The sequence below is a fragment of the Chroicocephalus ridibundus genome, chromosome 2, assembly GCF_963924245.1.
Source record: "Chroicocephalus ridibundus chromosome 2, bChrRid1.1, whole genome shotgun sequence".
In the NCBI taxonomy this organism is placed as follows: domain Eukaryota; kingdom Metazoa; phylum Chordata; class Aves; order Charadriiformes; family Laridae; genus Chroicocephalus; species Chroicocephalus ridibundus.
The window spans coordinates 89028172-89043084 of NC_086285.1; the positions used below are offsets into that span (position 1 = coordinate 89028172).

Below are 14913 nucleotides of genomic sequence, written 5' to 3' on the forward strand. Positions count from 1 at the left end.
AAACTATCTTTGCCACTACTAGACTAGTAATGCTTTTTGGCAAAATATTTGTGATTACATGGAAATTTATAATTTATTGGGCTTTCAAAACAACTGATAATTGTGAAGTTGAACTTCAGCTATTAAAATGCCCACACCTCTGTTCAAGCTCAAGTCTGCCTGATAAATAAGTTGAACTGACACTGCAGCAGGGCTTTTACAATTTTGTGCTAATTTAGACTAGCGGAGTGTGAAATCCAACTGACTGCTCAGCTTTGCCTCCCCCATAAGCTCCTCATAAGGCTTTCTATCAGCTGGTTATCTGGATGGGCAGCCTGTTATTTGGAAATTTTACGAGGAGGTAATTGATTCGTCAAGAAACAGAATTTTTAGATTAACATTTAGTGTCTTGTACAACTACAACATAGTCCTCGATATCACTTTCTGCATGTGATGGCACCCAGCTGTGCAGCGGAAGCAGGTCCCTTTCCACATGGTGCCCTGGAAACTACAGTCCCCACCTTTTGCCACATGGCCCCAAGGCAAAGCAAGTACAGTACCTACTCATTGTTAGGAGTTACTTTCCCTGCTGGCCTGGGCTGTAACTCATTTCCTGCAGCTGCAAAGGCTGTCAGACAGTCCCCCAGGCAGCGCTTTGGCTCTCAGCCACGGGCGGGGATCCTTTTGCCTTGCACATGGCCCATGCTTCTCTCGCTTGCAGTCTCAAAACAGCAAATCCTCCCCTTCTACAGCCTCCCCCTGCTTGTAAGCAAACAATTGCTGCCCAAGTCATCCTTCTTTTCTTCCACTACAAACAGGGAGTCCTCCTTCAATTATTCAAACTGGATTCCCATTTTACTCGATCAAATTCTGCTGCTATCCAGAGCTTCCTCTTCCTACATAACAATATTTGGACTCAACGTGGAAACACTCAATTTTTCAAGCATAGCTTTCAAAGCTGTTGTTCATACACGAGATGTTTTACCTTTACTCCATCCCCTTCCCCTTTCATCTAAAACTAACATTCTGAATAGAAGGTCTCCAGTTGCACAAGAGCAAGCTTGCTTTATGTGAACAATTCAAGACGCTGTTTTATTCCATTCTGTGGCCTCAGCTGTAAAACATCTCTGTTTTCTGGGGAAATATCTCTAGATCACCCGCGCAATTTTTCGTTTTCTTAATTGCTGAATAGGAGGTCCCCATACCAATTCAAGAAGAGCTCTGATGCCTGCAACACCTGCCCTACACCACTCCTTTCCATCTTGGAGGTATAGAAAAGGGCTTACTACACATCTCTTTAAACTACTTTGTCAGCCTTTGTCTTGCAAAGCATCAGCCATTCAACCCTCTTTATTATGCTAGATTCTTCGGGAGATACTACAGTTGGGCGGGAAGAGGGGGGGGGCGGGAAGACTGCTGAAGTAAGATTTTTCTGCTTATGGCACCAGTCAGGACAGTATCCGGAGAGCAAAATCAAAAATCAAAGGGCAGTATTCAGTGTTGCAGTGGTGCATTGTACCTCACGGTGTTACTAGGACATCACCTACCTTTCAGATCTGAACAGACCTATACACATAGCTGGATTATAACAATGTATAAAACAGGCAGACATTGTACCTCCAGGTAGACAAAAGATCTCTGGCCAAGTTTTGAACCAAAAAGACAGTAACATGAATTGGCAGTTAGATGTCGTCCCCAAACCCCCCACAACTTATAAAGACATACAGATGCAAGCCCCATGAGCAAAGGCTTCTTGTAGCCCGTGGGGCTCTCCAAACAGTAGCAGCTACAGAAGGGACGTGGTGGACTATCACAAATTCTTCAGACTTCAGAAGTACTCATAAAGCTGGGAAAGACAGCAAACAGTGATCTAAACAGGCAAGATATTCCCAAACAATGTTAAATACCTGCCAATTTTTCTGAGCTTACAAGTTCAATTTCGTTATACTGAATCTTGTCCCCTGCCCTTTACCCAAAACTCTGCGGTTGAGTAAATGCCCTGCAAACAAAGGAAATAGAACTGCACATACAAAAAAAGGATGTACCGCAGAATGAAAAGAAACCCTTGTTTAAAAAAAAAAAAAAAAAAAAAAAAAAAAAAAAAAAAGAAGCGCGAGAGAAGCACCAAATAGAACAGGAACATTCTTTCTTCCCCACGCCCACTAACATGTGGGGAATCATTGCAAAAAAAATTGTTGCCTTATGTATTACTTGTGAAAAACATGTTCTTCCAAAGCTAGCAATTTATTTTTTGTAGAGTGCACCAACTGTTATTCAACCTCTTCACTACCCACTTGTTTGTCTTATTTCCCCATTATAAAAGGGATTTAGATTTTTAAAAATGTACTCATCTGTAAACTGCATGTCAAATTGATTAAATGACCCAAATAACTTACAAAAATAGATTTGATATCCAGCAGAGTGAGTGAGAGGTCTGGAACCTGCAATCAACCCTCCCCCTAAATGACTATCCACCTAGTGAATGTCTTTTTTTCTTTGTAATGCTTTCCCCATACTCTTAAGAAAATGATTGCAATCTTAACTACTATAACATTTTAGATATTGAAGATAATGTAAATGCATTAATTTTTTACCCAGTCATACTGATTAGATATTTGAAGTAATAGATATTCTTAGAGGACAAGTAACACCTACACTTGTATGCAAATGATGAGGGTAATTTTTGGGGCTGTCTTCTAACATGAGAATAAAACAACGTTACCTTTCATGGTTGACAGATATATGTGGACAGACAAGGAATGACCAAGATCAGCTGTCAGAACTAGGCTTCACTGAACATACTTTCTGCTTCAATGATCTTTCATGTTACCCTACTTTAGATAATCATTTCAGATTATTTAAGGCATTAAGTATCACCCAGCATTTCTGCACTCAGTGATGAAATGTGGTTTTACATGATTTAAGAACCAGCTGTAAGTTAGAAGAGGTTTGCCATTTCAAAAGTTTGAAGCCGACTTCACCTGATACGTTGTGGCTTTCAAACTTGCTAGCTGGCAAACAGTATTGATAAACACCGATGAAAAGATCAAAATTGTAGGGTCCATAGATACTGAAAGGAGTGCAAAATTCTTCGCTTCAACAAGCCATTTGTATAGGCTAAACACTCAACATCCAAGCAGCTACCCCTGCCATTTCTGATGGTGATCACCTCCTTTTTTCCTTTGGAATTACATAAAACCTCTCTCTCCTCGAGCCTCTCGCAACAGCTTGCAGTGCCAGACATGCACAAATTCCAAACTCGTGTCTACTGCACATGGCTTACCCTATGAATGGTACAGAATTATTCAGGCCTGATGCTAAAAACTCCAGAGGGCAATATCCTAATTTGTTGAATCATTCAAAAACTCTGAAAGTGTTACTGAATTATGGGGGGGGGGGGGGGGGGGGGAAAAGAAAAAAAAATGGTATTAAAAAGACTGAAGTTGAAGAATCAAGCACTAGAAATCTAGGAAATACAGCATTTAAAAGTTGTCCATTCAAGTACATGGACTGCCTTAAATTAAGTCTTTCATTCACTTGTTCTTTGTTATGGGGGTTGTGTTTTCTGTGGGTTTTTTTGGTTGTTTTGTTTTTTTTTTTTTAGGAATTCATACCTCAATCAATACTCACAATGAACAATTCTGAGAAGATCATCTAATTGTTTTTCCATTCTTCTGATTAGCATACTTCTCAATGCCTTAAAGATCTTTAATCAAATGCAGCACTTGAGAATGAATAATTGCTTTGTGGGATTGTCTGAGGTACTTTTCACTATGGGGGGAAAAATAAAGCACTCCACTAATTTTGCTTGATTTTTATAATCCCTCTGTGAAATGAACACTATCAACCTCTTTCAAGCAATAGAAAGTTGAGGTTGAGATGGAAGTCAAATGTATCCAGTGGTTTCAAGTACCCAAAGTTGTTTGGTCTTTTCCTCCCCCCCACCCCCTTCAGATTACTTAACATTTATATAATAGTTTGCATGTTCAAGACCGTTCACGCTGACTTCAGTCACAGTCCCATGCACGGGAAACTTTACAAATCAAACATCCAGCTCTTAAAGCCTGACACCCAGTAATGTGGGAATAAACAATTAGCAGCTGCTTCTTATCAGCTGGGGTTTAGATGGCATGCCATAACATCCCACAGGAAGCCTGTGGCAGAGGCAGGGACAGAAGTCACTTCTGAGGCTGCATTCAACCCTGCAAATCATGCTCATTCTAGCAATGGCCTTTTCTTCTTCAGTCTCCATGATTAATATAATTAATTAATGCTCTTTATTTCAAAGCAACGAGTCGAACAGAAACTAAAGTAACTTTACAATGCTCTGCCCCATTTTCCCCAAGCACTAAAGGAAAAAACGCACTACAGGTTATGTCCACTGGTTTGATTAATAAAAGTCACCTCTCAAAGACAAAACCAGCTCCGTCTCTCCCTCAGGAGTCTGACAGGCTCAATGTTGTTCATATAACATATATTGTCCAGTACAATCTGCCTCTCCTAATAAAACCCTGCATTCAAAAGTGAAGTCCCATAGCTCCAAAGGAAATTGGATTTATCAATTCCCTGAGTGTTGTTAAAAAAAAAATATCCTGTTGATATTTCCATGATTTCAGCCCCTAGTCAAAGGAAGAAATGTTTCAAATGATACCTAACTACATTTTCCAATTTTAACAAACTTTCTCTATCCAAATTGTTATAGGACGCAAGAGGATGAAAAAGTATTCCAACTACACAGCTCAATCCTGCAGACTCTCCCTCCACCCCCCATCACTCTGCATTCAGGAAGTTCCTGCTGTGCATGCTCCTAATGGAAGAAACACAAACTCTCCCCTCTTTTAGCCAAGCATATTTAGGCAGTGTCTGAAAAAAATGGGAAAAATTGTAATGTGATAACTGGAATGGACCGAATAATTGAAAAATTTGTGGTTATATTTATGAAAAACTCTCCAAAACCGGAACTTTGTGTTTTGGAAAACACATTTTCCTCAACACCACTTTCCTGCTAATCTTGCTACTTGCAATAACAAACTCTTTGAAATACATCTTTTCCCCCAGCATGTGATGAAACACCTTCTAATGAAATACTTTTCTGGTGTTTTTTTGTTTTTGTTTTTGTTTTTTTTTTTTTTTTTAAATTCACATCGCTTTCTGTTCGCAGGCTGCAAACTCAAGTAGTTTCAAAATGAAGCAAGCAAGCATTCTCTCCAATAAAAAAACTACTCTGTGAGCCTTGTGAATTTATGGAGCCAAAGGACTAGAGTACATTAAAAGTTTAAAAACTTTCAAAAAATTATCAGATTTTTCTTGCACCCTTCAGGGGCACATTCTTTCTGAAAAAAAACCAGAGTAAGATTTCAGAGCTGCTCTGGGAAAAAGGGATGAGTATGCCACTGCTACTCTAGAAAGCTCAGTTAAGTAAAATACAGAAGTCCAAATAGCCAGTTCCCTTTGCCAGGGTATATGGATGCTTGTATTTACCTTTTCCTTCCCTGCACCTTATGCCATGACTTCTTACTGCAGGGTTTCTCAGGAACCATTGATGATGCATGCTGGAGATTTTCTTCCCACCCCCCTTTCAGCACACGACAGGTACAGATTTTCCTATCATTGCAGCTTGATCTAACATGATATATAACTCTGTTCACCAGGACATAATTGCTTAAATCTTGTCCCTGTCTTCAGCTACATTTTCACCTAACACTGAGAATTGCCAACTGCTTATTTTGGAATAGACAGTGTGGCTGCAGGTTGCTAAAAGCATTGTTTTTTTACCTAATTAAAAACTAGAAACCAAACCAGCACAAGAACACCGGAGTTCCCGTATGCACAGTACTCCCCGTTACCCAAAACTCGCGCTGCTGATGAGTAGACTTCATTTCCATCACTTCTTACCTTTGTGGTTGAAAATCCCCTCCATCTCCATGCTACTGCGAGAGTGAGCGATGCAGAGGGAGCCGCAGGGGACCAGGCCTTCTGCAGCTGGGGACCGATCTGTGGTTCGAACCAGACACCAGTCGGGCTTGTCATGGGGCCTCTCCAGGACCTCCACCGTCTGCCCACGGCGGATTGTCAGCTCATTACTGTTGCAGGCGGTGAAGTCGTGGATAACCACCGTCAGCTCGCACCCACCAGACAACTGTGAGGGGAAAAACAAGGAGAAGCCAGATGAACGCTCGTTATCAAACCCATCCGTCATGCACCGTTACCTATTTAGGATTCCTGGCAGGATTCGTATTTTGGATGAGATAGCAAGCTTCTGGGACTTTCCACATCAAGAAGAGATCATTTCAAAAAATCAGGCAGTTCTGGCATTTTAGAACAGATTTTTAACTCTGCTTGTCTCTGCCTATGCGCTCAAAGCGCACGGGTTGTGACAGTGCTGGGCGGAGGATTTAAGCGGTTTTTCTGGCTAGACTGCTCCTTACCCTGAAAGCTGAAGTAGCAGTCGCTTCAGAATATGTTTTATGGGTGATAATTGGCAACAAAACCCCAGCTATTACTAAATACAGTCACTCATATCACCTTGCAGATTCAAGGCAGAAAGAGTACAGTACCTTCTTTCGAATGAGCTTACTGCTTTATTTCCACACCGCCCAGTATACTCCTTACATACCCAGGTCACAGAATCATCCAGGATACACGGTACATAATTACAAAAACCAGCATAAAGTTCTTCATGTGTTTCCCCAATACTTAACTATTTGACACAAAATCCACACTGGCTTACAACTTTCATGTTTTTGCTAATTCCCCAAATAAAAACACACAAACTTGAATTAAAAGCATACAAGCTCAGGCTTTTCCTCCCCCCTCTTCGAAACACTTCATTAGAATTACTTTGCCTAAGTTTCCTCTCTTTGATTTTTTTCATCTGCTTTGATGTGAAATGAAAATTACTATCAGAACTTCGCAAAGTTCCCAAGATTGCTCCGCGCCAGAGCACCCACCCAACTTAAGCAAACAGCCTGGGAATTCCTTCTCCTTCCACACAGCGTGTGGAATGGCGTTCCAGGCTACTTCAGCTTTTCACGTGTGAATATTTCTATAGCTCAGGCTGCTTCAGTGAGCCATTCGTATCAGATCTCAGCTGGTAGGCAACTTCTGTGAATTCAGTAATTTTGGACCAAGCCAGTAAACTCCTTCAGCTCAGCGAGGTAATCCTGCAATGCTCTACGCTGACAAAGGAGGACAAACACCCTGTGAGAGTTCCAACCGCAGCAAATATAGAAGCATGTCCCACCTCAGTGTACTGCACAGTTCTTGCTACGTTATTTTTGACTATTACGTTTAGGCTCTTATGTGGCTGCCAGCTACATCCCGTGAGCTTTAGGAAAAGGAGATAAGAGACTGCATTGTTATTTATTTATTAGTTTTCATTACAAGCCTGGAACTGAAGCACCAGATAGAAATTTTTCTAGGATAACATTGTTTGTTATCAAGCAAGAATTTCAGAGCAAATGACAAAACCAGCAAAACGCCAGTAAGACTGAAAGGCTATTTCCAACCTTCTCTTCCTCAAGCCTGCAACAAACAACAGGACATAACTCCTAGCAGATGGTCTGCAGCAAATCCAGAGCTTTCCCATGGTCTCTGACTGCTAATCTCACTGGCTACCCTCACTTATGGGGGCACACGAAGAAGAAAAATGTTTTCTTGGGGGGATGCAGGGGCCAAGAAGGGCAGAAAACCCTCATATATCTAGTGTTTAAGGAAAATAAATCAGGTACCCATTTAGATCTACCCATTTAGGTCCAGGCTAAAAATTAATCCCATTGCTTCTACTACATCTCTCCTGACAGACCCAACATCCATATTACAAGGAGGGGGTGGTACTTCTGCAAAACATGCTACCTCCTCCCTCCTTAAAAAGTTTCCTGTTCCCTTCCATTCTTTCTTCATATTATGTTAGTTTTCACAGTTCATGCAAAAGTATGCCAAAGGGGAAAACGTAAAGAGCTTTCCCTTGTTTTCTGGTATTGATTTATGTCACAGCCTTCTTCAGACAAACTCAGAAACAATTGAAACCATCTGTATGCCTGATGGGGACTAACAAGAAAGCCGATGAAGTATGACTTCACAAGGTGTCCAATGCAGACCAAATTTTTCTCAGGAGACTCCATATCTGTCCCCAATCAGTGCAAGCACCAAGGCAGTAACAGGTTGACACTTTCCAGAAACTGCATGTAGTCTTTGTATTTTCTCCTAAATACCTACAGGACCACAGCTTTGGTGCTCTGCTTGCTTTCCTGACCCTTCACTTCCTACCAATAGAGATTAAAATATACTTTGTGACTGGTGCAACGACCACATGTTTTTGGATTTAATATGGAGGTTGTTTCTTCTCCTTTCCCTAATTTAAAAAAAAAAAACAAAAACCACTCTCAGATTTTATGTTCACTACATATTTTATATAGTATTAAGCTAAAGGAAAAAGTAAACAAAGGCCATCAGTGGTTACGTCAGAAACCATTAAAGTACAAAAAAAAAATATATATTCCAGTCTTTCAGACTGTATGGGAATCAGATACCCTAGCTGATCAGTATTCCACTGAAATTCAATATTCAATGACACTTCAGTTCAGTGTGTAAGACACTTCCCGCATGCAGTTGTTAGCTCTACGCCATCCTCAAACATGCAATAACGCTGTTAGATGCAACTTAGTGCAGGACTTCTCCGCTGCTGCCTAACACACCAAAACCAATGATGTTCTCTACCCAGAGCATATCTATGTCATCATGGAGAACTAACCAAAAAAAGCATTTGCCAGTCCTCCCCTCCTTTGGGATAACAACCCTTCTTTCTTCCCACAACAGTTATGGCTAGGAAATGCTCCTTTCCTCTTTGTTTCATTGCTCGTTTTCTCTCCGTAACACACTTTCTGAAAGCAGTTTCATCTTTCGCACTGATTAAATGCAGTTGGACAGCAAGGAGTGTCTGTGATTAAGCACATTGCTCAACAGCTGTTGTTGGACAGCTTTGGCAAGGCTCTCTAGGCTAGCTGGAGGGAAGAGCAAGAGGCACAGCAGAACCGGGAGACTGACTTGCACTGAAGAGAAAAAGACTTACAAACCATCTAAATCCAAATTTAGGCTGAACAAGGGCTTTATATACTTTATCCATCCTTCTCAAGAAACCCTTTATGTAAACTGAATTAATCATGCATGATAAAAATAAATGAGGCTATGTCTGAAACATGGAAACTGGAGAGACAGAGACGAGACGAGAAACAAAAGCCAGACAGAAATAGAACCACAGATTAAAAAAGGCGCAAGGTTTAATTAAACAGCTTATCATGGGACATAGTGTCTTGCTGTTGCTGAAATTAATGTTAACCATCTATGTTCATCTCTCTGGGGCCTTTTAATCACTGTCGCTTGTAGAGAGAAAAAAAATAAAACCGTAACACACACACACACACTCTCACTGGCTGAATACACTCTTAGCACAGGTTTGCTGAAGTCAGAGACACCACACCAAGAGTTCCTCTGCCACCAGTATCTGGGAAGATCACCAGTGACAAGAGTTTTGCCACGTACAACAGCCTTTACATCAGGTCGTATAACCTCCTCTCAGGACTGCAAATTAAATTTACTGTCCCGTGGTAATTTTACATTGAGGAGAAGGGAAAGGAAAGAGAGCAGCTAGTAAGATTTCTCAGTTATTTCAAGCATGAAAATCTTTAATCCCTTTTTAAAATGGAAACAAGTGCACTGTGGGAGGAAAGAAATGGGAGACACACAAAAGTTCTGTCTCAAAGAATATTTTGCTTTGACCAGGTAGCTGCCCAGACTTGGTTTCTGACTCTGAAAAGAGGCGTATACTCAGAGCCATGTCTGGTTTTTTACTAGCATTTTTTGTACTGATGGACTGATGGGAGCCTTTTCTCCTCTGCGGTCTCAGCTGGCAGAACTAAATGCTTGGTTGTCTCCTGCTGCTTCAGTCCTTTTTCTGTTTTCCAAAGTACTACACACAAGCTTAAAGAAGCACGAGAATGAAATACAACTTCACATAGACAGCAGTACAAAGTGTTACCAAGCTGGGCACAAAAGACAGTTTGTTAAAAATAAAATATTGCTCCACTGACCACCCAGAACAGCTAGCATGATTCCTACTATTTAGGATAACACCCTATGACAGCTTTTCTTCTAAAAGCCTCTCATCTGCTCAGCTACCAAAACAGTAGTTCGGATTATTTCACGTTTCTACCAGCTCACTTAATATAAGCACAAAAAGACCTATCAGACCTACACATTGTTTCCTTCAGCCTCCCCATTTTGTTTCCTATGCATTGGATCAAGTTCAAAAGACGACGTTAAAAATCAGATCAAGCTCTGAGGCTAGGAACTGTTGAAAGGTGGAATGAATGGGGCAAGTGTCATCTCTTTTATTTGTTAGCCACCTAAAATGCTGGCTACGCAGCTACAGAAGGTGAATGGAAGGAATGCTGCGAAAGGCGAAGGGCAAAATATTTACTGAGAAGGATACAATAAGAGCCCTCATTCAGAAAACTGAGAGGCTTTGACAGAATAGAAATCTCCTTCTCAAAAAAATTTGTATTTCACTCTGGATTCCGTCATCCATTACTTCAGGATGTGTCAGTGCTATGGATGTATTTGGCACGTATTGCAATATGAAGATAAATCCCATGACATTAAAAAAAGGCTGGAAAGGGATCTTAAGTTACATAGTTCACCTCTTTCTCTTCCTCTAGAGCATGATCAGCTACATCTATGTGAATCACAATTAACGTTTATCCAAACTGTTCTCAAAGGTCTCAAGTTAAGGAGATTCCCCAGCCTTCACAATTACTCTGCTTTAGGGCTTCATATTTTCATATCCCCCCCTAAAAAAAATGATTGCAATCTTTTATTAAAGAGAAGTCCTTTAATCTCATCCCATCCACTGAAAATATGGGTAAAAGACCATTCTGTGACTCTGTGTAGTAGCTTTTTACACACTTGAAGGCCTGAAGTTCTTCCTCTGGCCTTTTTTCTTTAGATTCATTAGTCCCAACTCTTTATCTTGCTTTGTAAGTTATGTTTGGTAGACTTTTTGTTTTTCCTCTTTCTCCTGGAACTCTTCCAATAGACCACTAATTTGCTAAAATTCTGTACTCAAAACTGGATGCGGAGCCTTACGAATTCCAAGTAAAGAATGAGGACTTTGTGTCCTGCAGCTCAGCATCCTATTTCTACAAAGCAATACAGGGCTGTTTCCACCCCTCCCCCCATAATTGCATCACACTGTTAAAATAATAAACAGCTTGTGAGCCTCTGTAGCTTCTAGATCATCTTCTCAAAAACTGTTCAATATTCTCATTGTTTTCATTAGTAGTTAACTATTTCCACCTATTCACATTAGCTCAAATGTGTTCTTATTAAATTGCATGGTATTTTGCCAATTAATTTCTCCCATTTGCCAAGACGGTTCTGAATTCTAATTCCGCCTTCCAATATAGTTTTCAGATGACATCAAGCTGGGAAGGATATCAGCTTTATAAACATATGGTCTATTGCATCACCCCAGTCATTACTAAAAAGCAACATGCAAGGAGCCAACAATGAGAAGTGACAATTCTAACCTAAAAAGACAGGGTGGAGAATAAAAAAGCTAATCACAAAGTTATTCTCTGTTGTTAAGGCATTTCCAATTATGTCAGAAAACAGGATGCAAGGAAAGAAGCTCATCTGGACAATACTCAACCACTTACTACTAAGGCTAAGGATTTTTAGCTCTTTCAATGTCTATCTCTGAGGAGGTGAGACAGAGTATTGAGTTTTGGGTAAAGGATTTAATTCTTGATATTCTCCCTGTGTAACAGCTTAGCACTTCTAATCAAAACATTTATTTTAAAAGAATCAACTGTCTGAACACATAATTGGAGAAAATAAAAGAATAGTTTTACTTGGCTGTTGATTAGTATGACACATTTAGTATTTATTGTCTTCTCTAAATCAAAATAGTGGATACATGTGAACAGAAAACGTTTAGCCACAGAGTAGTAAGTGATACAGTTAAACATTTTTACCACTTGATTAACACTATTTTAAATTACTTGATATTTTTAACGTTTCTCAATTTGGAATCCCAGCTCAGTTTGGAATAGCCTCCAAATTTGACTGAGGAGTTCCACTGCTCCTTCTGGCTAACCACATCAACAGCACCTAAAATCCACAAAACTGTTTTACTCCATCTCTGTAAGACATTCATACGTACTTCAAGCTTCTAGGCTGAGAAAACAGAGTCAATTTTAAACCCCAAATGGACTGCAGCTAATGAATTTTCAACATACAAAGTGAGAGATTACTTCAGATTCAGCAAGCGTGTTAAGATATCCTACAGGTTTCACTGGCCTTCTGCCCGTTACTGTTCCTTAATAATTTTTATTTTGAATTTTTAAACAGATTAAAATTCTCTCTTCTTAATGTATTTAACAGACCAAAACATATAATAGAAACATTAAACAAAGCTACTCTGCTAATTCACACACTTCTAAAAAGTTCACAAACAGTAAATTCCTTCCTTGGATATACCAGGGAGTTTCCAAGTTTTTAGTTTGTTTTTCTTGTCAAAGAGAAGTCTAATGAAAATTTTATGCACTAACTTGAGACCTCAAAAATACTTTAAAAACAACACTACATTCACTAACCAAATTTAAAACTTAATTTGTCAGGAAAATATTTCAAAGCATTCTCCATTCCTCTTTCTTTTATCTCCTGTTGGGCAGGTTGTTGGTAAGGCTCCTCCTCCTCATGTCATGTTGGAAGACAATCCTGAGGGCATTTCACTTGGCCAACTTTCTTAGCAATTCTCACATGATGCATGAAATACTACCATGAAGGAGACAGTCCGTGCTGTTCCCCAATAAACATCACCTCACAAACAACTCAAGAAGGAAAATGGCTGTGCATGGCAGGGACGGATGGCATCACCTCCATTTGAACGGAAGCACAATCCAGCCCAGGCTGCGGGCACACAGCTTGACATCTTAGCCAACACTCAGGGAAATCAGAGAGAGCATGTCTTGCTTTTGAGTGGGATAGACTACCTAAACTCTTAAGAACGCATAAAAAATGAACTGTTTGCTAGTATACACAGCACAATTTTTGTAAATCACTAAATAGCTAAGTAAGAATGCAAACAATGAAATAGCAAAACAAGAGTCATCGAAAGACGCTTTTTTTTGCTCTGACCCACCATTTTTCTCACAGCTATGCTTAGAAGAAATTACCCCCAAAACTACAGACCAACTTTGTACAAAAGCACAAGGTCAAAACATAGGCTATTTTTGACAAATACAAGAGCAACCCTAAGCACCTTATGCATTCCTTCTTCTGTCTTCCTCTTTTTTACATGCAAAATCAAACCATAGAGTTTAAGTGACATGCAAAAATACAGAGAACACTCTTATAGATGGCAATGGGAACGGTCAAAATATTATTCTGAGAACCTATTCACTTAGCTGCCCTGTAATATACCTGCGTAATATTTACCTGCGTAGTTTGAATCATAGAATCTTCATGGTTGGAAAGGACCTTTGCGATCATCAAGTCCAACCATACACACACACAAAAAACCCCCAACCCCTGCAATCTCTGCCACTAGAGCATGCCCTGAAGTGCCACATCTAGACGTTTCTTAAATACCTCTAGGGATGGTGACTCAACCACCTCCCTGGGCAGGCTGTTCCAGTGCCTCACCACTCTTTCAGGAAAGTAATTCTTCCTAATATCTAATCTAAACCTCCCCTGCCACAGCTTCAGACCATTTCCTCTGGTCCTGTCATTATTCACCTGGGAGAAGAGGCCAACACCCACCTCTCTCCAACCTCCTTTCAGGTAGTTGTGGAGGGCAATGAGGTCTTCCCTCAGCCTCTCCTCATATGACTTGGAAAAATTTTATAGAATGGATGTGTCTGCAGTCTTGGAAGTTTGACTACCCTACATTCTCCTACAAATGGACCTTGAGCTTGTTTGGAGGTTCTAGCAGGGGAGCGCAACTACCGTATACTCTTGACCGATGAACGGTACGTCTCTATCGGGGAAGGTCGTCCTCTTCAACCGACTGCGCAGCTTCAGGAGGGATGCACATGGATGGGTGAGGGAGGAAGGGGACACCCACCTAGCCAGCCAGATCAGCCAAATCAACCCTGGCAATCAATGGGGTGACAGATGTTGCAGCCAGATCGCCCTCGCATCCGAATGGCTCATCAGAACAATTGTACCCAATGAAGTAATAGACCAGAAATCCCTAACCACGTTTTCAAGTAAATTCAAGTAATTACGCCGCTTCTATGTTTTTATTCATTCTTATGTTTGACAAACTTCTATTATCCATCTATGGTTCCCGCCAAGGTCCTAACTCTTCTCACTTGTCAGAAATCTTCTTTCAATTCCAAAGTAATACACACATTTCATAAGAATTTTTACTCTCTTGATGCCTTTCTTCCAGCCATGAGAAACTCTGGCTGTGCTACCCTTAACGGGATAACCCAGCCAGAATCTATAGGCAGACACAAAGGAAAGGAAACACTAGCATCATATGATAGTGCTGTGGGTTACTCCTCTTCGATATGGTGATTTCCATCAGCTGTCATGCAGAAAGTGAACACTCGCTCTCTAACCCATAGACATTGGGTAGTATTTTTTCTTCACAAAAGTAACTGCATGGCAACCACCAACCTCAAGCTAACACAAAAAGCAGATGGTACGGCTTTTAGAAAGCCTGAGACTGACATCAAGGAGACTTCTGTTCATAAGTATCAAATTTTATGGAAAATAAAACTTTTTAAACTGGATCAAATCTTTGAACAAACTGCAGAAGAGAAGGGACCAAACTGGTTGCAGTTTGGAACAAACGTAATTCCTTCATGACCTATTAATATTTAAACAATCACCCCTTCTCCCCCGTGGTATCAAGATATTTTTTTC

General features: G+C 40.4%; 1 protein-coding gene across 3 annotated transcripts in view; it reads right to left on the reverse strand.

Annotated features, from left to right (window-relative positions):
• TRIO (trio Rho guanine nucleotide exchange factor) overlaps positions 1-14913 on the reverse strand; it is a 257134-nt gene that overhangs the window by 62535 nt on the left and 179686 nt on the right. For all 3 annotated transcript variants that reach the window (XM_063326144.1, XM_063326146.1, XM_063326145.1), the window contains exon 34: positions 5875-6118. In XM_063326144.1, coding sequence (XP_063182214.1) covers positions 5875-6118 — 244 coding nt within the window. The remainder of the gene's footprint in view (positions 1-5874; positions 6119-14913) is intronic.